This window comes from Grampus griseus (assembly GCF_964374135.1).
Source record: "Grampus griseus genome assembly, chromosome: 6".
NCBI classification, from domain to species: domain Eukaryota; kingdom Metazoa; phylum Chordata; class Mammalia; order Artiodactyla; family Delphinidae; genus Grampus; species Grampus griseus.
The window spans coordinates 79,896,795-79,919,196 of NC_139000.1; the positions used below are offsets into that span (position 1 = coordinate 79,896,795).

General features: G+C 54.3%; 1 protein-coding gene across 1 annotated transcript; it reads right to left on the reverse strand.

Moving 5' to 3' along the window:
* Positions 1 to 7,470: 7,470 nt before the first annotated feature.
* AQP7 (aquaporin 7) lies at positions 7,471 to 21,774 on the reverse strand. Its single transcript, XM_082657189.1, is given in 9 exon segments — positions 7,471 to 8,102; positions 8,105 to 8,313; positions 8,667 to 8,884; positions 9,117 to 9,235; positions 9,445 to 9,582; positions 9,991 to 10,114; positions 15,941 to 16,058; positions 20,413 to 20,463; positions 21,610 to 21,774. Coding segments are annotated over 8 exon segments (990 nt in total). The 5' UTR covers positions 20,439 to 20,463; positions 21,610 to 21,774; the 3' UTR covers positions 7,471 to 8,064.
* Between the last annotated feature and the right edge of the window lie 628 nt (positions 21,775 to 22,402).

Here is a 22,402-nt window from a genome sequence, read left to right on the forward strand (position 1 = left end):
TTGGAGTCCTTCCCAGTGGCTTAGGCTGCCCTCAGCCCCAGGTTTCATGCACACAGCCTCTTGGGAGACCCTGCTGCAGAGAACCCGGCTGAACTGCTGGGACCCCTGATTGGCTGCCTCAGCTTGCTCTGTGCCTGAGCAGTTTGCTTCCAGTGTCCGGGCATTGATTTTCCCACCTGTCAGCTGGGTGATAGTTCCTGCCTCCTGCCCCGAGCCTTTGGGAGGATAGTGGGTAGGGAGGGTCTCCCAGTGTCATGTGGCATCTCAGCATGGTCAAGCCTCTGGATCCTGTCCCAGGACTGTCTCTCAGGGCGTAGGGAGGGAAGGAACAGAGCAGTCGTGAAGCTGCTCTGGCAAGGGCTGGGACGTTCAGTCACCTGCCCCCTTACCCCCCGCCCGCCCCCCGCCTACCCCAAGCCTGCCACATGGGTGAGGGAGTCAGGGGTCTTCACCTACCCACACTTTCCCAAGAATTTCTAATAGAAGAATAGCTTTTGAGCACTTTTGATACACCAAGCACTGTGCTCATCTCTTTTACTCCTCAAAGCCCCATAAAGTATGTATCCTTATTTTCCCAATGAGGAAACTGAAGGTTGGAGAAGTTAGATCACTTGCCCAAGACCACTCAGTAAATTGGGGATCTGAAATTCCTACCAGGTCTGACCCCAAAACCTGTGTCCTCCCCACTCCACGGGCAGAGCAGTGGGAGCTCACACAGCTCATCCTGGAGTCGCTAAGACTGCGTGGCCCAGCAGATCAGGACAAGTGGGAGGGAAGCTTATACCATGTCCCAATGTAGAGAATACCCCCAGAAGATGAGACCTTTTCCTACGGTGGCCACGAGGGGGCAGTGTGTATCCCCAAACCAGGAGCCTGGGAATGGGGCGAGGGAAGTACTTACACTTTGCCTCAGGGAAGCACTCTTTAAAACTTTTTAGATGAGTTTATAACCAATATCTTTTAAGCTTATCACCTTTTCATCTCTTTTTTTCATACTGTTTTTTCTCTTCTTATTGATAGACACAGTATAGGCACAGGAGGATAAACATCCCAGGCAGAGGGAGCAGCCGTGGCGAAGGCTCAGTGGTAGAAACATGCCATGCACCTTCAAGGAACAGCAAAGCCACCAGGCCAAAAGGTGAATAAAGGAGAGAGTAGCAGGGGCCTTGAGGTCATTGGAAGGCTTCCGGCGGAGGAGTGAATGATAAGATCTGGCTCAATTTTGGAAAGGATCATCCCAGCTGCTGTATTGAGACTAGACTGTAGGGCTGAGTCAGAGCAAGCGGAGAGGCTGGGAGAGCAGTCAGAAGACCACTGCTGTAATGCTGAGAGGTGGTTGGATTCTAGATAGAATTTGCAGATAACACCTATAGGATTTGCTGGCAGCTGGGATGTGGAGTGTGAGAGGAGCAGAAATGACTTCAAAGTTTTGGGCCTGAGCAAGGGGAAGATTGAATTTGCCATTTACTGGGATAGGAGAGGGTGTGGGAGGAGCAGGCTTGCAGGATGAGAATCTGTCCAGTAGGCGGTTGTCTGTGGGAGTCTGAAGCCTGGAGACAGGATTGAGCTGGAGATCTCATTTGGGGAGCTGTTGGCATATAATGGTATTTAAAGGGTGGTGATTTCACCAGCCTTCCAGCAGGCTGGCCATTTTGGGAGGGAGGGTGAAAGAGAAGAGGTCCAAGGATTTTGCCCTGGGCACTCTGTCATCCAGAGGGCAGGGATCTGAGGACAGGGCAGGAATCAGAAATTGCCAGAGCCAGAGCTGGGGCCTGAAGCTGCAGGACTCAGTGATATGGGGAAGTGCTGTGGAGTGAGGGTCTCTAGGGCTTTTTTCCACATTGCCCAGGAGGGCATGAGCTTCCCTCACTTGCCCTGACCGTCTGAACCACCTGAGGGAAGGAACCAGCCCCAAGGCACAGGTCAGTTAAGGCCCCAGAGTGTTCGGGCTCCCGGGGCCCGGGGAGATCATGGCCTTGGCTGCTTCCTCCTCTTTAGCCGTCTCTAAAACGTGGGTGCTCCCCAGGTCTCCATCGTTTCTCCCTGGGCACCTCATCCAACTGCAAGCCTTCAGCTACCACCCTGGGCTTCAAAGCGCTTTCTCTATCCCAGGCCCTTGCCTTTCCCACGATGTCCCACAAGTCCCTCTAATTCAGCACATCCAACCTCTAGACTGTCTCCTGTGTCTCCAACCAGTCTCCCCCATCCAGTCTCCCCTGCCCTGGCACTGGGCCTCCGTTAGGAATTTATCTTCGGTCTAATGTCCCCTGACCTGGGGCCAGAGGCCAGGGCATAGGTGGAGGAATGTGGCGGGGCAGTGAGGGCAGGAACACATTCTTGCTGGCCCTGGCAGGGCTGTTCCAGGGGCCTGTTGGAACCCTCATCTGAGGAATCCTCTTTATCAGCCAACAAGGGTTTTGTTGGGTCCCTGGAGGACTCAAAGGCTCAGCCCCAGACTTATGACCTTATCTGTGTGCCTGGGTGTACCTAGCTCTGAACCATGTGTCTCATCTCTCAGCCTCTGAGCTCCATCACTCACTCAGTCCCCCAACTGAGCCCAGAGCATCCCCTGCACACACCCTCCAGCACCTCCCCCCACCACCTTGGCTCCTGAACACAGACCCAAGGGGAGACCGTGAACTCTGGTAAACTTGTTCCATCATGGTGGAATGCTGATGGCAAAACTGAAACCTGAAGCACCTCATTTCTCTGGGCCATGTGACCCCCATTTTGCAGATGAGGAAACTGAGGTCCAGAGAGGTTCAATTAACCTGTCAGAGCTAGGTAGGGAGCACTTAAGTGTTTGGGCTTTTTTGTTTATTTAGAGATTTTGTTTTTGTTTTTTAATGTTTTACTGTTATTTTAACTGTACCTGTATGTTTTATACATACATTTACAGAATATATTTCACAATTTAAAGACCAAACAAAACCCGGCAGAGATCATATCAACAAAGGACTGGAATCCCTCCTCTGTACCCCTTACTGAGCCAGCCTCCCCAGCTCCCAGATTCCTTGGGTGTCAGGTGGGCGTGGTGACATGAGGACCACGAGACGGTGTAGAGTGATAACAGCACGCACCCTCCCCATGTGCCAGGCATAACTCATTTCATCATCCCAGCAGCCCTGGGGGGTGGGAGCTATTATTCTCCTGTCCTGCCTAAGGTCATACAGCTAGTGAGTGGCAGAGCAGGTATTTGGATCTGGGCCGGGTGGCCTCATTGTGCTCTTAGGTGCCACGGTTATGAGCCCTGCAGCACATGGGAGGGTGGGGTCACACCTGTTCCCACTCTGGGTTAAGCACAGGGGTGGGTGCAGAGCCAAGCTCAGGCTGCATGGCTCTAAGTGGCCACAGCCTTCTCCCTCTGAGGGTGCCAACACCAAGGTCCAGCCCGAGATGGCTTCTCCCACCTCTTCTGGGGCTGCAAGACCTCATCTGAAGGAGGGACAATGAGACCAGCCAGACCGAGGTGCTGCCTGTGTGTGTCTATCCCTCGGAGGCCCTGAGTGGGGGAGCAGCAGGCTGGACAGGGAGTTAGGGGCTCTTCCCAAGGCCAGGACCACTGAGCTGAGGACCCAACCTTCATCGGCAAAGCCCTGGAGGGGCTTGGCCTGGGCCTGGGGGGTCATTCTTGTCCCATCCCTGTCCCCATCTCAAACATGGCCTCACCTGGCATAGGGGCAAGGGACAGTAATGGGATCATGACATGAGGCTTCGAAGTGCTGGAAGAAGTCAGAGCTGGGAGGCTCCCCAGACACCAACAGATCCAAGCTTCATTGTACAGACAGGGAAACTGAGGCCCAGAGAAGGGAAGGGTCCTGTCTGGGTCACACAGCCAGTCCATGCTGGTCTGGGACTAGGAGAGTGGGAGAGGAGCCAGAGCTCCTATAGCTCACATCCCAGCCTGGCCTCCTGAGCTGCACAAATGTCCCTCCTGAGTCCAGCCAGGGAGTGGTTACAGGAGGGACTGTGTGTGTGAGCAGAACTCAGATCAGGGACCCGTTAGGCGCCATGACACCCGCCCCACCTCCTCCCTCCCTCCCTCCCTCCCTCCCTCCCTCCCTTCTTTCCTTCCCTCCTGCAGTGGCACCTCCCTCTCTCCTCCAGAGACCTCCCTTACCTCTGCCCCAAGCCTTGGCCTCACCTCTCCACAGGGTTGGTCTGGGTTCACCCTACCCCACACACACACACTCCTCTGGCCTTGTCTTCTTCCACTCCCCCACTCTTTCCATTCCAGCAATGGTCCTTCCATGCTCAAACCTCAGATTCCTTGCACTGGCTATTCCCTCAGTCTGGCATGCTCATCCCCCATATGTCCACATGGCTCACTGCCTCACCCCCTTCAGTTCTTTACTCATTTACCTCCTCAGCCCTCCAGTCTTCACTCCTACACACAATTCCTATCCTCGTTTCCCGCTTTTCCTGCTTAGTGTGTATCACAAACACACCACATGTTTTGCACAGAATGTCAGCTCCGTGAGAACAAGGACATTTTCCATCTTAATTGTGCCTACATCCTCGGCTCTGGAACGGTGTCTGGCACGTTTGTAGGCTGTCAACCTAAGTCTGCCAAGAGAACAAAAGGGGTGTGTGCCCTGTGCACAGAAGTGCTCTGTGACCAGGGTCAGAGTTCATCTGAGCCTGACACTGGGATCAGCATCTGCAGGAGGTTATGGGCAATGGGCCTAGTATAGATCTGTAGCAGAGCAGTGGACAGTAGGAGGGGTTCTGGACAGACTCCCCCTGGCTGGCCTGCCTCCAAAGCCACCTCCCGGGAACATGAGGATGCCAGAAGCCTGAAATGGTCAGTGGGGCAGAGGAGGGTAGGAACCAGAACCCTCATCTGTGACTGAGGCCTTAGGGTCACACTGCTCTGGAACACCAGGAATGAGAGTGTCCACCCACCCTGTGTTCACAGGGTCACTGAGGCTGAGAGGGGAAGAGACCCATCCAAGGTCACGGAGGGAGGCAGCTGGCTGGCATTTCCAGCTGTGGGCCCCTCCCTAGCCACTCCCAGCCCTGGTTCCCTGGCTCAGCTCCTCCCACCGTGGGATGTCAGACACACTCAAGTCTCTCCTTCCTCCCTGCACCCCCAGCCCCCTAATCTCAGTGGGTCCCGTACCTGTCACTCTTCCCACCACCTGTTTTCATGCTATTCCTATTTCTTCTTCATCTTTTAGAATACATGATACCTACGAATGAATATATATCACAGTTGTATGTTATAAGCACAATCACATAATAAACCGAAAAATTTACCCCAACTCCAGAACTAGGAAATTATTAATAGCTTGCGCCCATGCTCCTCCCCATCTTCTCAGCCATCTCTGTCTCCATGGAAGAAGCATCCCTTCTTTTTTTTTTTAAGTAGTTTTATCACATACGTGCACCCAAAGAATATATTCCTTTTTGGTTGGTTTTTTTTTTTTTTTTTTTTTACTATTTGTTTGGTTGTGCCAGGTCTTAGTTGCAGCAGGCGGGCTCCGTAGATGCAGCTCACCAGCTCCTTAGTTGCAGCAAGCATGTGGGATCTAGTTCCCTGAACAGGGATCAAACCCAGGCCCCCTGCATTGGGAGTGCGGAATCTTATCCACTGCGCCATCAGGGAAGTCCCGTTTTTTTGCTTGTTTTTTAATGGTATAAGGTGTCGTACTCCCTCGCTCTTTATGCCTCCAAACTTACCCCGTGTTGTTGCAGGTAGCTGTTGTGCCTTAGTTTTCACTGATGTATCGTATTCCACTATATGTGACTAGACTGCAATGTATCTGTTCCTCTGTTGATGGACATCTGGGATGTTTCCAGTGTCCCCTGACCACCCAGCTTGTGCCCCTCGTCAACCAAACCTCTTGAGAGGCCCACTCCACCTCACAGCTGCCTCTTGGCTGTGCTCCCAGGACCCTGCTCACTGACCCTTCTTTCACCCTTCCTCGGCCCCAGCTGTATCCACACAACCACAGTTTCCCCAATCTCTGCTTCAACTCTCTTCTGAGCTCCAGACCACACAAAAGGCATAATGGTTTATAGAGCACTTACTCTGTGCCAACCACTATCCTCAGCATTGTACATATTTTATTTCATTGAATATTCACATCAACACAAATGGCAGGTAATATTATTAGACCCATTTTACAAATGAGAAAACCGAGGCCCAGAGAGGCTGAGTAACTTGCCCAAGACTACACACCTTGTTTTTTTTTGTTTGTTTGTTTGTTTTGCGGTACGCAGGCCTCTCACTGTTGTGGCCTCTCCCATTGCGGAGCACAGGCTCTGGACGCGCAGGCTCAGCGGCCATGGCTCACGGGCCCAGCCGCTCCGCGGCATGTGGGATCTTCCCGGACCGGAGCACGTGTCCCCTGCGTCAGCAGGCGGACTCTCAACCACTGAGCCACCAGGGAAGCCCAAGCCTACACACCTCTTGCCCAAGTCCGATAGGCACCTCAAAGTCAATGTGTCCACGATATAATTTATCATCTTCCTCTTCAAACCATTTCCTCTCCCACACCCCACACTCAGTGGGGACATCTCCAACACCCGGGCCCAAGCCAGAAACTGGAAGTGAGCCCTGGCCCCCGCCTCTTCCTCACCCACTCCTTCCTCCAGTCCAAGCCCAGGTTCTGCAGGTTTTACCTCCTTGGTATTAGGTGAATCCCTTCTCTCCTCTCCGCCCACCAGTGCTGACCTGTTAGCTTCCCTGCCACTCCTCTGGAGCAGCCTCACACCACACTCCCTTGCAGGCCCCAGTCTCCCTGTTTTCCAGCATCCTGCACACTGCAGCTCAGGTGGGTTTTCTAAACCTCGTCTCGCCATGCCCACACTTCCAGAAGAAAGCTCAGCCTCCTCTGCCCGCTGTCTCCTCCTACCTTAAAGTGTGGCAACCAGCCCCAGGAAGGACACCCCCCAGCCCCCATTCTGCTCTGTCTCCTCCTGAGGCTGGCCTACGAGCCCCCTCTGCACCACTTAGCTCCTTCCTTATGATTGCCTGTCCCCAGTAGGTGCTGCCCCCCTCAAAGGCAGAGACCCAGCCTCATCCCCAGGGCCTGCACCCAGGAGGAACTCCATGATTGTTGGAAGGCTAAATGCACGAGCAGTGACAGGAGCCATGGGTGATGCTGCCTTCTGAGTCCCAGAACACAGAGGATTCCACCGGGCCCCAGGGTCAGTGGACTCTGGCTGCCCCACCGCCACCCAACCTCTGCACCTGTCCCCCTGCACCCCACGAGACCATTTCCTGTGCCCTTTGGAAGGATTTTCCTCTCCGCATCTTCCTTTCCAACTCTGGAGCTCCTTCCTGTGGGAGAGCTCTGGCCTCAGGAAGAAGGAAGAGGAGCCCAGTCTCTTACCTCCTTTCAGTCTTCATCAGGCGTTTTCAAGGGTGGGGGAGACTTTGCTCCCATGGGAGAAAAAATGGATCCTTGGAAGGGAGAGATTTTTTAAATCTTACTTTTTTTTGTATAAAGCAAAGGTATGTGTACAGTACATAAACAGATATACAGTGTATCTGTGGTATTTAAAATACTGTGTGATTAAGGAAAAAATGTCTAAAAGGCTCCTGAGGGGGCGATAATGAAAACAAGGTTGAGAACTCTGACCTACACACTTGGGACGTGACTTGCCTGGTCCGAGAACTGGCCAGAACTGAGGGAGAGTGCAGAGTCCTATCCCAGGGCACTCAAGGTATATCCAGAACTGACCCCCACCTGCTAGCTGGTGTCCCTTCCCCCAAGCTATCCCCTTCTACCCTGTGCCTGAAAGTCCACTGTTCTGTGTCCGGTGTTCTGTGATCTGATCCTGTTCTTACCGAGGCCACAGGTTGTCCCTTCCACTTCCTTCCCCAGGCGCGACCCAGCTCCCAGAGCCAGAAGGAGTCGGAGGCCTCTCAGCTCTATGTTCAGCCTTGGGTTATGGCATAACCCTGGAGCTCCTGGAAGAATCCAGGAGGGAAGCCCAACCACAGGAGGCACCCAGGAACCGGGGGTGCCACTGTGGGACAAGGCTTTCTTTATTGGGATGGGGATGGGGTCAAAAACAGTCTTACTTAGAGGTGTTCTAGGCAGATGGAGTCAATTAAGGGTGGGACAGGACTGAAGGTCTGTTGTCGGGGACACAGAGACAGGGGTGAGGGAAGAGGTCACGGGTGTGTGAGATGTGGTCTTGGGCAACACAGGTGTTCCGTGGTCTTCATACGTCGAGGGAGTCTCCAGTATCTGGGGCTTCTGTTGGATGCTGGAGCCAATGAAGATCAAGTAGATGATGGCACCTAAGTAGGCACCTAGGGGTGGGGCCACCACTGGCACCCACCACCAGTCCTTGGTGCTGCAGGCAAGAGGCAGAGGCCTGCTTAGGGGGCCGATGCCCAGCATGGCACCTGCATCTACCTCAGGCCGAGACAGAGAGTAGGGCCTGAGAGTAGAGGAGAAACCCCACCCTAGCCCGGGAGTTGCCCCTGAGCCTGGGGCACCGGTCAGCTTCAGCCTGATTCAAGGACAGAGGCGGGTCTGGGGCAGGGTTGACCTTCAGTCCAGGAGCAGGGTCTGGAGGAAAGTCAGGACCTGCTCTTGCCTCCCCAGGCCACTGGGAGCTCTGCAGGATGCTCCCGGGCTACTCCACCCCTCCACATATAGGGAACCTACAGAAGACTCACAGCAATGGTCTGGACAAGGCAGTACCTGAAGACCTGTGTGCCCCAGCCAGCAATGAAGGTGAAGAAGCGTGGAGGCAGGTCCCGGGAGGGGTTAATGGCATATCCTGTGTTCATGCCCATGGACACTCCAATGATGACAACAAGGATGCCAATCACCAAGGCCTGTGTCCCTTCCAGTGCTGGGTTGTTCCCCTTGTCCGTGATGGCTAAGAGACACAGCTGAAGCATCCCTGTCACTAACACCTGGGGAGCAGACACCGTGGCAGCCGACACCGTGGCAGCCACCTGGGACCCCTAGCCAAGCCATAGGGCCTCAGCAGTGCCCCCAGCCCAAACCCGCTGGCAGAAACATGTCCTGGCACAAGGACAAGTCCCCATCCAGAGTTCTTGTCCTCTTCACCATGAGGGGCTCACTGCTGGCCCCCTCCTGAGTGGGGGAGGGCTTGAGGAGGGGCACCCACCCTGGACCACTGACCTCATCCAGGAAGCCCCTCCACAAGGTCATGTGGTCAGGAAGGTAGGTGGCAAAAATGTTAGCAGTGGCTGTGGGACCAGTCACTGTCAGACTTCCCCCCGAGTAGTCGATGATGGCAGCTGTGGAAACACAGATTGAGTATAGACCTGCCCGCAGCCAAACCCCACTGCAGTCTCAGAGATGAGGCTGTAGGATGGAGGGCAGGGAGTACCTCCAAGACTTTTCTCTCCCAGACATTTTCACAGGCTAGGACACTCGGTTGGATCAGCCCATATTTCAGGGGAGGAGGCTGAGGCCAGAGATGGACAACCCAGGGCGGGACACTCACTGTAGAAGAGGCAGTAGATGGTGGCAGCAGCCAGGAAGGAACCCAGGAACTGACCCAGAACATACACGGGAAACTTCTTCCAGGACATGCGGCCTAGTGCACAGTTGGTGAAGGTCAAGGCTGCGTTCATATGGGCCCCTGCAGGGAGGGTCAAGTGTGTCGGCGTAGAAACAAACAACAAGAATCAGTAATACTGAGAGCAACGACAGCAACAATAATAACGGCTAGCGTTCGTGGAGCGTACTCACTCAGTCCTCAAAAGGACCCGGCGAGGCAGGCACCACCATCTCCATTTAACCATTACGGAAAATGAGGGATGGAGAGGTTCAATCGCTTGCCTAAGTTGACCCAGCTAGTAAAAACAAGGGGTCAAGGGGGCTCGTGAAGCGTCTGGGCAGAGGAAAAGGGCTCAGGGTGTTCTCCCTCCAAGCTGCCCGTGAGGGCAAGGTGCTGGCTGACTTGGAGAAGGGGACAGCCGGAAGGGGGCAGCAGGAGCCCGCAGGGGACACCTGGCCTTGCCTGTCAGGCGGGGCCCAGCCCACTCACCGGAGATGTTCCCTGCCATGTGCACTCCCATGGTGACTCCGAAGCCAAAACCCAAGTTGACACCGAGGAAGCTCCCCATCTTGTCTCCTAGAACCATGTGGGCCACGGAGCCGAGACCAAACACCTGTGGGAGAGGGCCTCTGAGGGAGCTGCCCGCCCAGGAGCCCCAACCTCAGAGTGGCGCTCGGCCCCTCCCGCGCTACGCCTCCCTGGCATTGCCCTTGGAGACCCTCTGCCCTCCCCCCTCCTCCAGAGACTTCCCTCCTCGTGACCTCTCCCCCTTGGCCCTGCCAAGGCTGCTCAGACATGACCAGTGAGAGCTGGGTGAGGGCTGTGCAAGGAGCCGGGGCGGGGCGGTGGAGTGAGGGGCTCTCACGGGCATGTCCAGGTCCCTAGATTCCAGGTGCACCTGAAGGGCCTGGAGGAGGCAGGGCTTCCAGGAGGGCAGGGCTGGTGTGGATTCGACCCCTCAGAGCTTCTCACATTTCAGCCTAGCCTGAAGGGAGTTTCTTCAAGGAATCTCCAAGCCTCACATCTGGACTCTGCCAGGAACCTCCAACCATCAAGAGCCCCACACACTCAGCCCTGGAGCCAGCCTCATTCCCATTGCCCCCGGGCATCACTCCTGAACTTCTTGCCCATCCCCCAGCACCAGATCTCAGCAGGTGACACGGCCCACTGACCCCCTTCACAGGGATGTTAGAGACCTAAAAGGAGGCCCTCACTCAACAACACCCACCTGCCCCTATATCCACCTTCCCTTCAGCTCTGGCCCTTGCTCCCACCTCTCTCTCCTTCTTCAGAGACCTTCCCCTGGCCTGTATCCTCCACACTCCCCTTGAGTGGCTGCCACACGCTCGGGTCTCTTCCTTCCTGAAAGTGAAGCCTCCCTCCTCAGCCCGGTCTCCCTGTCCACCGGTGGACTCCTGGACGGCCCCTCCCATGTCAGTCAGGCTCCAGGAAGGACCTGCTGGCTGGCTCCTTTATCCCTTCCCTTGCCCTCCCTCCTCAGCCCGGCTTCTGCTTCCAACTGTCACCGACATCTGTGCTCTGTCCGAGGACTCCAGCCTCCAGATTGCCCAAAGGTCCCTTCAGGCATCGTCTCACTTGTGCTGACTTTCACCCCCTTAACCACACTGTGCTTCTGGAAAGTGCCTCCTCTTTGGCTTCCATGACATCTCCCTCTCCTGGTTTTCCTTTTCCCTCTGTAGCCTCCCCCGGTCCACAGTTCCTTCCCACATTCTTCTTCCTTCATCTGCCTCATAAAATACAGATGATCCCAGGGTTCTATCCCTGGCCCTTTTCATATCTCACCCCAGTCACTCCTGCGTTTTCTTACCAGGGCTAGAGCTTCAGATATGCCTGAGGCACTAATTCCCAAAACCTCTACCTGAGAGCCAGATCCCTATTTCCAGATACCCACTGGAAGTCTCCGGGGTGCTTCACAAGCGTCTCCAGCTCTATTTTGAAAGCTCACCATCTCTCAGAAAATGTGATCTTCATCCCATGTTCCCCCATCCCAGTTGGCCAAGCCAGAAACTTGGATGTCCTCTCCCTCCTCCCCCACACACAATCAACTCAGCTTACATTCTCCCACGTGCCTCAACTAGAGAGCCTGCACACCAGAAACTACAGAGCCCACACGCTCTGGAGCCCCTGCGCCACAACTAGAGAGAAGCCCGCGCACCGCAACTAAGACCCAATGCAGCCCAAAATGTTAATTATTTAAAGAAAAAAAAAAAAAGACCACATTCAGACGGCACCTCCTCTGAAAAGTCTATGTGTTTTGGATATGTTGTCTTTGAGGGACCTCTAGATGTCCAAACTGCTGGAAATCAGAGTCTAGACCCGTGTCATCCAATATGATGGCCATGAGCCACATGTGGCTATTATGTACTTGAAATGTTGCTAGTCCAAATTGAGATCTACTGTATGTGTAAGGCACACACCAGATTTCAAAGGCTTAGTAGGAAAAGGAAAATGTAGAAGATCTTATTCATAATTGTATATTGATTACATGTTGAACTGGTAACATTCTGGGTATGTGGGTTAAATAGAGTAACTATTAAAATTAATTTCACCTGTCACTTTTTACCTTTTTAATGTGGCTACTAGAAAATTTTAGATTACATATGTAGCTCATATTGTATTTCCTTTGAACAGTTCTAGAGTTTTTGAAAAAAGAAAACCTGAAGAACTGTGGACACAAGGGCTGCAGTTGAAGCCGTCGGGCTGGATGAAGACACCTGGGAGAGGGCGCAGGGTGAGTGGGCAGCTGAGGGCTGAACCTAGGACCAAACGTCAGCCCTCAGGGGTGGACATTAGAAACCCCAGCTGGAGCAGCAGTTGAAATGGAAGAACAAAGAGAATGTGCCCTGGACCCCAGGGAGAAGCAGAGTTCCCAAGAAGGGTGTGGCCCACACGGTCATGTGCAGACTCTGGGTCAAGCGTGAGAAGGCCTGGAAAACATCCCTTTGGGTGTGACCATCCAGTGGTCATGAGTAGCGTGGTGAGCACTGTGTCATCAGGCCATGGGGTCTGATGAAGCCAGGTCCCAGAAAGCGTGAGGGGGGGTAGGTGGTGAACAGTTGAAAGGACCACGGTAGACATGCCTTTGAGAACCTACCTGAGGAGGGAGGGAGAGCGAGTGTGATAAATGAAGGGATGTTCTGTGTTCTGTTGTTTTAGGTCGAGAGACCTGAGTGTGTTAAGGTTGAGAGAGGGAGGGGCTGAAGATAAAGGAGAGAGGAAAGGAGGAGCAAAGTGTCTGAGTAGCGCTGGGGGTGGGGAGCAAGGCCAGGCCAGGCTGGCAGGCTTGGGGGGTCAGGAGGTGCAGGGGCTGGAGCAGGAATGGAGGGTCTGAAGACCAAGGGTCCCCATTTTCAAGTAGGAGCTCAAAACCATTTACTAAAAATAATGAATGAGTGAATAAACCCCACGTGATCTCCTGTGTCAAGGTTGCCAACTGGCAACCCCTGGACCTAAGCCGTCCAGCCCACGTTTTGTTTGGGTAGCCTGGTCTTGACACAAGCACAGAAGTTCCAGCTTCTCTTGCAAAATCAGAAGGTCTGCAACAGTGGCCCGCATTCTACATGGCATGGCAACAGTCGGCTGGAGTGGTGGCAGCCATGTCTTCGCATAGGTCAGCACTCTGCCATTAGCCACCATCTCCGCCACCCTCAGGTGACTCTCTCTGGCCCCCCACAGCACGAGTTTGCAACCCCTGCCCTACTACTCACAACTACAGCTGGTTTTCCAGGGCCCTGATAGCCCAGCGCCCACCCTCTCTGATCAGTGAACGTGGCCCAGCCTGTCCAGGTCCCTCCAATAGCCACGGGCCCAGCCCGGAAGACAACAGCCCCGGAGGTTACAGAGTGGAACTGAGTGGAACAGTGTGCTTCCCTTATCTTGTCGGTAGTAAATGGGACCCAAGGTCACTGTAGCTTTTCTGGCGAAAGCTTTGTGCTGATGACTCACTGAGCTTCCTATCAACTGAAAAAGCCACCACTTCTTGGCACACAGGCCCGACACCTAAAAATAACAACAATACGATGTCCTCTGTGAGCATGAACCTCACAAAGTTCTTTTACAAGGGTAACTTCCCTTCGATCCTCACAGCAACTGAATGGCAAATGTTTCTGCTCCCAAGGGAAACAGAGGCCTGGAGAGTGGTCTTGAACTACCCAAAGTGAGGGCCTTACCTCAGCTGGGGGACAGTCAGAAATCTACAGCTAAGCTAAGGGACAGAGCATAGCGTTGAAGGGTCAAGACAGGGATATTAGACTGGACTGGATTTCATCTTAACTTAAAATGTGACCTTGGGCAAGTGACTTTGTCTCACGGAGCCTCAGTCTCCCCACCTGTGAAATGGGGATAATAGTACCTCCCTTACAGGGCTGTTGTGAGGATTTGGGAAGATGCTGCACATAAGGGCTTGGCATTATAGTGCCTGGTATGCAGTAGGTGCTCTATAATAATCTCAATAAAAGGAAGAAAAACGCAAACGTGGGCAGTGGGCAGGCATGAATGCATGTGGTCAGTGCTTGCTTTCCCTAAGAGCTCTCTGAGGAGGCACCCTCCCGCCTCCACAGTTCCAAGGTTTAACAGCCCTCACGGGGCTGGAATGTCTTGTCATAAATGAGTTACTTTGCCCTGGATTAAGGCAAGAGCGGATCCAGATGCTGGTGTCACAGCTCAGGAGGGCAGGTAATGGAGAAGGGGGAGTGGCAGGGAGGGGAGAGCAGCTGAGAGCGCTTGTTAGTTTGACAAGCAACCAACACATATGTCCTATGTGCGCTGGGTGTCGATCTCTTAACCTTCTTCACAAAGTTGGCCGGCTCGATATTAGTAAAATTCTGAACAGTTAAGATGCTTATGTAAGATCACAGAGCTAGAAGATAGCAGAGCCGGAATTCAAACCCAGCTCCAAAGCCCATGGAGGCCCGATCCAACACACTTAATAACGTCTGAGAAGACAGGCTCTGAGCCACAGAGAGACCTGTCCAAGGCCAGCTGGTGACTCACTGGCAGGATGATCAGTATAAGAACCTCGGTGTCCAGAGTCTCCAGGGCTCTGTGAATCCCACTGCCTCCTACACCGTGACTCAACGCACACACACACACGAACACACAACCACACTCGTCCTCTCCCCCCAACCCCCAGCCCCCTGCCGCCTCTGGGACACTCCTGACACCTTCACTTCCCTTCCCAGAGGCTAGCCCTTCTTCTCATGGACCTGGGCCTTCGTAAGGTGCAAACAAGCATGGCCACAGCTTAAGGGCAGAGGCTGGATGGGATAAGTGGCAGGGCCGACGCAGGTGGACGGACAGGGAATTTCCAAGAAAACCCACATCCCACTTGCCTATGGTTTCTGTCCCATGATCCACTAAAAGAGCCCTCACCAATGTGCCCCAGGACCTCCAGGTTGCCATACTCTACAAGAAGGCGTCAGCGCTCACTTCTCTGGCCTGTCTGCAGCCTCCCACGCTGCTGACCACTCCCTCCTTGTGGACCCCGCCACTTCTGTAACCTGGTCCCCCCCCACTTCTCCCCTCACCCCTCCGGTCACTCCTTCTCAGGCCCCTTTGTGTGCTCCTCTTCATTCTTCAGGCTCTGTCCTCAACTCCGTTTTTTTCTCTGTCTGTACATTCTCACTGGACAATTTTTATAACCACAATTCATATTCTGATGTAGTCTAACTCTTTACTTCCAGCCCAAGCCACTCTCTAGAGTTCCAGACCTCTATATCCAACCACCCCCGAGATTTCTCCCTGGCACCTCACCTGTTCCCATTAAAACTGACCTCATGCCTCACCATGCGCTGGGCCGCAGGCTCCGCAGAACGGGCCCCTAAGCATTTACCCCACATCTGTTGCTCGCAGGTTCCCTCTTCCATAACTCTCGCAGATGTGTGCTTTCTTCTCCACACCCTCTCTACCTCTATCCCAGGTCATTGCCACAGCCTCTTCGGTTCCCCTCCCTCCAGCTTTGCCCATTCGGCTTAGGCTCCACACTGCGCCCGGAATTTCCTTTTAAGATCCAAATCTGGCCATATCATTCCCCTGCTTGAGAACCTTCGATGTCTCCCCATTGCCCTCAGGATTAATTCTCAAAGCCTCAATGTCCTCTCCAATCTCTTTGCTCTTTGTTTCCCTTCTCCTCACTTCCAGGCATGCCCCCTGACCCACCCATCCCCAAGCAGCCCAGGATTTCATTCTGCTCCCACATACCATGAGCCCTTTCTCTCCCAAAAAGGCTTGGTGAGAAAGACAGAGCTCTCCTTATTTTCCTATGCTTCTCCCTCAGGCTCCTAGCTCAGAGGCCGGGAAATGGACGGTGTGACTCAGGGCCCAGCGGTGGGGAGGGGGTCATGGATTGCCCTTACTGAGCCCTAGCTTCCTGAGGCCCCTTCCTCAGAGCCTGCTCACCCTGTGCCACCCACCCACTCACCATCATGACAAACGTGCTCAGGAACTCGGCCAGGAACTCGCGCACCATCTCCTTCTGCAGTACTGTTTGCATCCTTCTTACTGCAGACGGTGTGACCATCTTGGACATGCGGGTGGACCTGAAGCAGCAGCCCGAGCCCATGGGCAGAAATGAGATCAGGCGCACTTACAGTCCATCGGGTTTTCAACTCATGGCTGAGTTAATGGGTAACCCAGTGGCCTCTCCACACACCTCCTCTTGCCCAGGGCAGCTGGTACTGCTGGGGTCAGAGGCATGTGAGAGTCCCAGGGATGTGGAGAGGGACTGGGGGTATCCAGATCATGCCCCTTCTTCCTCCTGATGGGGGACTGGACCACTGAGAAGCGAGCACTAATGAGGCCAGTTTGCAGAGGGGGCAGCTGGGAAGCCAGTGAGCGCCATCTGTGCTGCCAAAGAGCCTCAGGGGAGAAGCAGATGGGAGAGAGCAGGCACGAGAGTGGAGCTCAGTTGTCTGTCTGTCTGCCTGTCTGCTGGGGCCAGAGCTCTGGTGACACAGGTAAGGCATCAGGCAGGAGCTGGCAGCAGTGAGGCTCTGCAAACAGCACAAGTTGTGGCAAAGTCTGCTCCTGGGCTCTAGAAACAGCACTGAGGCCTGAAGCATGCCCCAGGTTCTGCCAGAGATGACGGGGACGGCAGAATATACCAGGCTCTGAAGCAAGGTCACACAAATGAATGCTTGTGAGGGAGTGAATGAATGAACGAATGAATGGGAGGGACAGAGGAAAGGAGGGACTGTGTCTTACTCCCTGGTGTATCCTCATTGTCTAGCACAGTGCCGGGCACATAGTAGGTGTGCAATATACACTGTCGAATGAACGAAAACTGAGAATTCATCTGTTACTCTCCACTAGATCCCCAGAACTTCCCACAGTGCCTGACACATGGTGGAGGCTTGATAAACGTTTGTTTAGTAAGTGCATGATTGGATGGATAGACGGATGAAAAAGTGAGTTAGAGGCTCTATCTTCTGTTGGTGGTGGGGGAACAGGACTTGAGTGTGAGGAAGGAGACGGTGTCCGGAGGCTAAGGAGGAGGTGGGGTGCAGATGCCTCTAAGTGCAGCCTTAGTGCTTGTTCAGACTGGTGACCCTCCCCCGCCTCCCACGCTGAGTGACCCTCACCTTCCTCGCCCCGCTGGGGTCAGCAACATCACCCACACCCTGCCTCAGCTTGCTGACTTTCCCCAGCCTCACAGCAGCAGAGAGTAAGGGAGTGAGAAATGTAAACCAGGCATGGATAGAACCCCTCCCACTTTCCTGGCTGAGACCCCATGTTCATTCCTCACCCACCCTAGTCCTTGCTGTCTCCTTACTTCAGGGAAACAAACCCAGGACTGAGCACATGGAGGGGGATGTAGAGTTGCCTGAATGGTTGGCCCACTGGCTCCCATCCAGCTGCAGCTCCCATGCAGCATCATATAAGGGTCGCCTTGCCCCTATGCCTCCTCAGCCCTGAAGAAGAGCCTGAGACAGCAGGAATTCAAGAACAGTCCTGGGAAGGTACCACAGAGGCAGAGGAGCAGTAGACAAAGCAGGAAGTCACAGACACCAAGAGAGCTCTGGAACCCTGGCCCCTTCCTCCTCACCACAAAGCAGGCAGGACGCAGTAAGTGACAACCACCAAGGAGCCAGTGAACCAAAGATTTATTGAATGCCTACCATGCCTGCTGTGTTCAGTGACTGCAGTAAAGAACATTGGCATGATCCCCACTCTTAGGAAGATGAACAATTAACTAAGCAGTTACTTAAAATTGTAAAGAGTGTTGCCACAGTGAAGAGTGGGCACTATGGGGTTGCAGGGAGGAAGCAGATGACCCAGAGGAGGGAGTAGGAGGCTCTCCCAGAGGAAATTTAGGTCGAGAATACAAGACCGGCCAGATGAAGGAGCATCAAAGGAGGCTGGGGGAAGGTTCTGGGCTAATGCTTGTACAAAGGCTTGCAGCTACGACAGTGTGTGATGTATAGAGGAATTCTATAAGGATGGACTGCAGAGAGAGAACGGAGAGTGGCACGAGATGGGCAGAGAGGGGCAGATGGCCTCATGGCCCACGTTAGGCAGTCTGACCTCGCCCCAGAGGGCCGTGGGGTGACGGATTTAAGCGGAAGCACTGTCTCCTCTTTGGAGGCAGGAATAAGGGAGCATGAGTAGAGGCGTGGTGAGCAATCGGACAGGCTGAGAGGTGATGGCAGCCTGAGCCAGGAAGGTGCAGTGGCGGTGGTGAGAGGAAGACAGTCAAACCGACAGACTTGGTGTCTTATTAGAGAGGAGAATGGAGAAGGAAATGTCAGGGATGACCCCAGGCTCTGCCTAGAGCAGCACGATGGCCTGTGTGAGGCACATGAGAGAAGCTGCAGGCTTAGGCTGGAGAATGAGGGGTCCCCTTCTGGGTGTGGCGAGTTTGAGGAGCTCACTAGACAGCTAAGTGGTGGTGACCAGTAAGGAGGCTGCCGGTCATGTGGTCTTGTTTAGAGATACCCATTTGGACGTCACCATGTCATAGATGGTCGTCTGACCCATTGGCATAGATGAGAGAGCTCAAGGAAGGGTATAGAATGATAAAGGGCATCTAAGAAAACTAGCCTACAAACCAAGAAACTAACAGCCAATGAGGTAATTACCTAAGTAATATGTGCTAACCAAGGAACTAAATATCTAACAACCCACCAACCAACCCTTTGACTCATCAACCTAGCAACTTAACCAACTGATTCTCCTATTTACCAGCTCGTTTAATTATCTAATCAACCAACCAGCTGCAAACTATCCAACTAACCTCAAGCCAACCATTTAACCGGCTAACCAATATTTATCCATTTAACACATGTTTGTTGAGCAGCTACTTATAAGTCAGGCACAAGGGGGAAAAGTAAAAATCCAGTCTCTGCCCTTGGATGGCTTCATCCAGTGGAGGAGATGGATAACACCATCAGAGCAAGAAGCCCCCGGGTGGGAAGCAAGGCCTGAAGAGACTTGAAGAATGGGCAAGTGGTGGCCTAAAGTGGCTGTGAGGGCGTAGGGATGTGGGAGTGAGGATATCTTACATATTTTAGCAGATTGGTGGTTAGATGTGAGGGACATGAGGTGGTTAGTGGGGGACAGAATATCAAGGACAAGGCCTTGACTTCTGGCTTGAGCATCGGAGGAGAAGGGGATCCTTGACTGAGCTGAGACCATGGGAAGTGGCGGGAGAGGAGTGGAAAAGGCTGTTTTCAGCTGGGACTGAGCTGCCTGCAGGACCGGTGAGTCTCTGGAAAAAGGGTCTAAAGCCCTATGAGAGTCCTGGGCAGAGACAGCGATGTCATTGGCACAGAAGGGACCCATTCATTCTCTCTATCCAAGAGCACACAAGCAGACCAACATCCATGCTCATGTGGAGCTGACAGGCAGAGATGAAATGTCCTAAGTAGGTCATCTGTGTGGTAGAAGGTAGTACATCCTACGGGAAAAGGTAGGGCAAGGAAAAGGGGGTGGGCAGTGACTGAGTAGGGCAGTCAGGGTGAGCTTCACTGAGAAGGTGGCATTTGAGCAAAGACAGGGAGGAGGGGACTACCCTGGTGGCGCAGTGGTTAAGAATCCGCCTGCCAATGCAGGAGACATGGGTTTGAGCTCTGGTCCGGGAAGATCCCACATGCCGCGGGGCAACTAAGCCCGTGCACCACAACTACTGAGCCTGCGCTCTAGAGCTCACGAGCCGCAACTACTGAGCCTGTGCACCGCAACTACTCAAGCCCATGCACCTAGAGCCCATGCTCCGCAACAAAAGAAGCCACTGCAATGAGAAGCCCGTGCACCGCAAGGAAGAGTAGCCCCGCTGGCGGCAACTAGAGAAAGCCTGTGCGCAGCAACGAAGACCCAAGCAGCCAATAAATAAATAAATTTATTTTAAAAACGAAAAAGACAGGGAGGAGGGGAGGGAGCGAGCCCTGTGGGGAACTGCGGAAAGAACGTTTCAGGCAGGGGGGATGGCCACTGAAGGACTCTGAGCATGTTTGAAGGAAAGGAGGGGAGAGTGGGGTGGGGGAAGATCAGAGAGGAAATGGGCACTAGATAGGCAGGGCCTTGGCCATTGCAAGGACTTTGGCTTTTATTTCACCCCAAAGAGACCTGAGCCTGAGCGGGTGAGAGGTGGTGAGTTCAGTTCAATTGAGCACAACCTACACAGGGGCAGCTGGAACCCACTGCCCAACTCCTTGACCCTCATCTGGGTCTTTCTGAGCCTCCTCTCAGCCCAGGGCCCAGCCCATGCTTGGCTATGGGCACAGGTGGGAGAGATCCTTCCTCTGGGCCCCATGGGCTGGTACGGGGTGGGAAGGAAGGAGTCTGGGAGCATCAGCTACCATGAGGGAGAGGCTGAGAGAGGGGCAGGGAGGGCCCTGGGGGTGTGCTGGGTGCAGGACGGAAGGGCTGGGGTAGGGGAATGGGTGGGATGCTTACCGCTTCTTCCTGTCAGCCTGAGCCATATTCTGTCTTTGAGATTTTTAGATGCTGTGGAGCCAGAGAGAGGTCACTAGGGCTGGGGGGCTCAGAACTTCGCCCCTCATTCTCATCAGACCTCAGCTCCCCCAGGGAAGAAGCCACAGGGACAGCTGCTGCCAGTGCCAACCCCTCAACCCAGCCGAGCTGGCAGGGACGGAGAAGGAGGGGTCGGTGTCTTTAGCCAATGGGGAGTGGCACTAAAGCCACACCCCCTCACCCCTGCTGGCCCCCGGACTCGTGGTCCCCGGACCAGGCCCTGCGGAGGTCCTTCTGACCTTCCCAAGTCTGCAGCCCAGCTTTGGACAGTGGAGATGCCCACAGCCTCCCCCCAGCAGCTCCACCCCTCATATATGCGGGTATTATTGTCTTCAGTCTAACCTCAAGCTCTCTTGCTGCTGACTTACACTGTGACTTTCCAGGGCCTTGTCTGCCTCCCCTTGCACACACACACACTCACACACACACACACACACACACACACGCAGAATGAGGTCCTGAAAGTTCATTTAGTCCTAACCCCCACCTCAGAACAAAATCTACCCTCTCACTTTTCCTGAAAATTCCCCCCTTTTAATCCCCATTTTCCTCACAAATGACAGCACAAAGGTAACCCTGGAGTTTCCCCATCCTGCATGCTCCCTTGTTCTCTAGCCCGCTTCCCTCTAACTGCAGCCTAAGTTCACATCCCTAGCCCTGATGGCAGAAACCCTCTAGCCCCAGCCTCTCAGGAGGGGACTCCAGAGGGAGGAACCACTCCAGCAAAGCCAGAAATCCACCCATTACTCTGATCTGCATCCCTTCTGCTTTGGTCCCTTGTCGCCAGTCTCTACTCGCCCCCCGACTCCCACCCCCCAGGCTCTGCTGGCAGCCCAGCCCCACACAACCTCCCAGTCTCTGCTGCACCACTGGGCCTCCCAGCAGTCAATTTACGGGTAAGGAAACTGAAGCCCAGAGAGGAAGTGTGATGCGCCCATATGACGCAGCAACTCAGGACTAAACCAGAGCAGATATCCAGGCCTTCAACTCCCGGCTGGGGTTCCTTCCCCAGACAGTCCCACGGTCACCTCCTCCCCATGTGGTCCCCAGCAGTGGCACTCCCAGGCCTGGGTCCCAGGGGAGGCCCCCTGTCTCAGCCCTGCCTAGAGCCCGACTCACCTGCCCAAGTGCCTTATGCTTCCCAGCGTCTGGCTTGGGGGCCTCTCAGTCACAGCAGGTCTTGAACTTGTTCCTCCGTGACTGTCTCAGGCTCCGCTGTCCCTGCGTCCCCAAGCTAGAGCCCGCCTCTCGGCCCTCCTCGGGGTGGCCCGAGCACTGCTCTACTCTGCTGTTCCAGGGAAGAGGTCAGTGGGGCAGGGGTTTGGCCCCATCACCAAGTCCGGACGCACTGCCCAAAATAGCATCCCTTCTCCTGCCAGCAGCGCCATGGAGACCAGGTTCTGAGGCAGCCTTTGTGAGGTCAGAGGTGCAGCTTGGGTGGGCGCTCTGGGCCTCACGGTCCCACAGGAAGGCCCTGTGCTCCAAGCCAAAGGTTCATCCCAGAGCCGAAGGAAGCCCTCCCAGGGCCCCAGAGCTGGGGGAGGCTCCAGAGGCTCCTGAGTGCCCCAGCTGTGGGCAGAACTGCACAGAATGGGGATTGGAGGTGGAAAAGTCTGGAGATCAATAGCCAGGTGGAAGGGTTGGGGAGAAGACCCTGGGTCAGACCTAAGGAAGCGCCCATCCCGAAGAAAGAAAGAGAGGCTCATGCCCAGGACTCAGGGGCCTCCCAGTCTGAGGGGAAGGAAGAGACATAAGCCATATTTGCAGGAAAACCTCAGTCTAAGAGGGGAGGTAGAAAGCCAGGCCTGGTTCTCTGGAGGTTCTTAGTCTGGTGGGGAGGAGAAAGAGCCTGGGCCTCGTGCTCTGGGAGCCCCTGTCTGAGTGGGGGAAGGGGAACCCTAGACCCCACCAT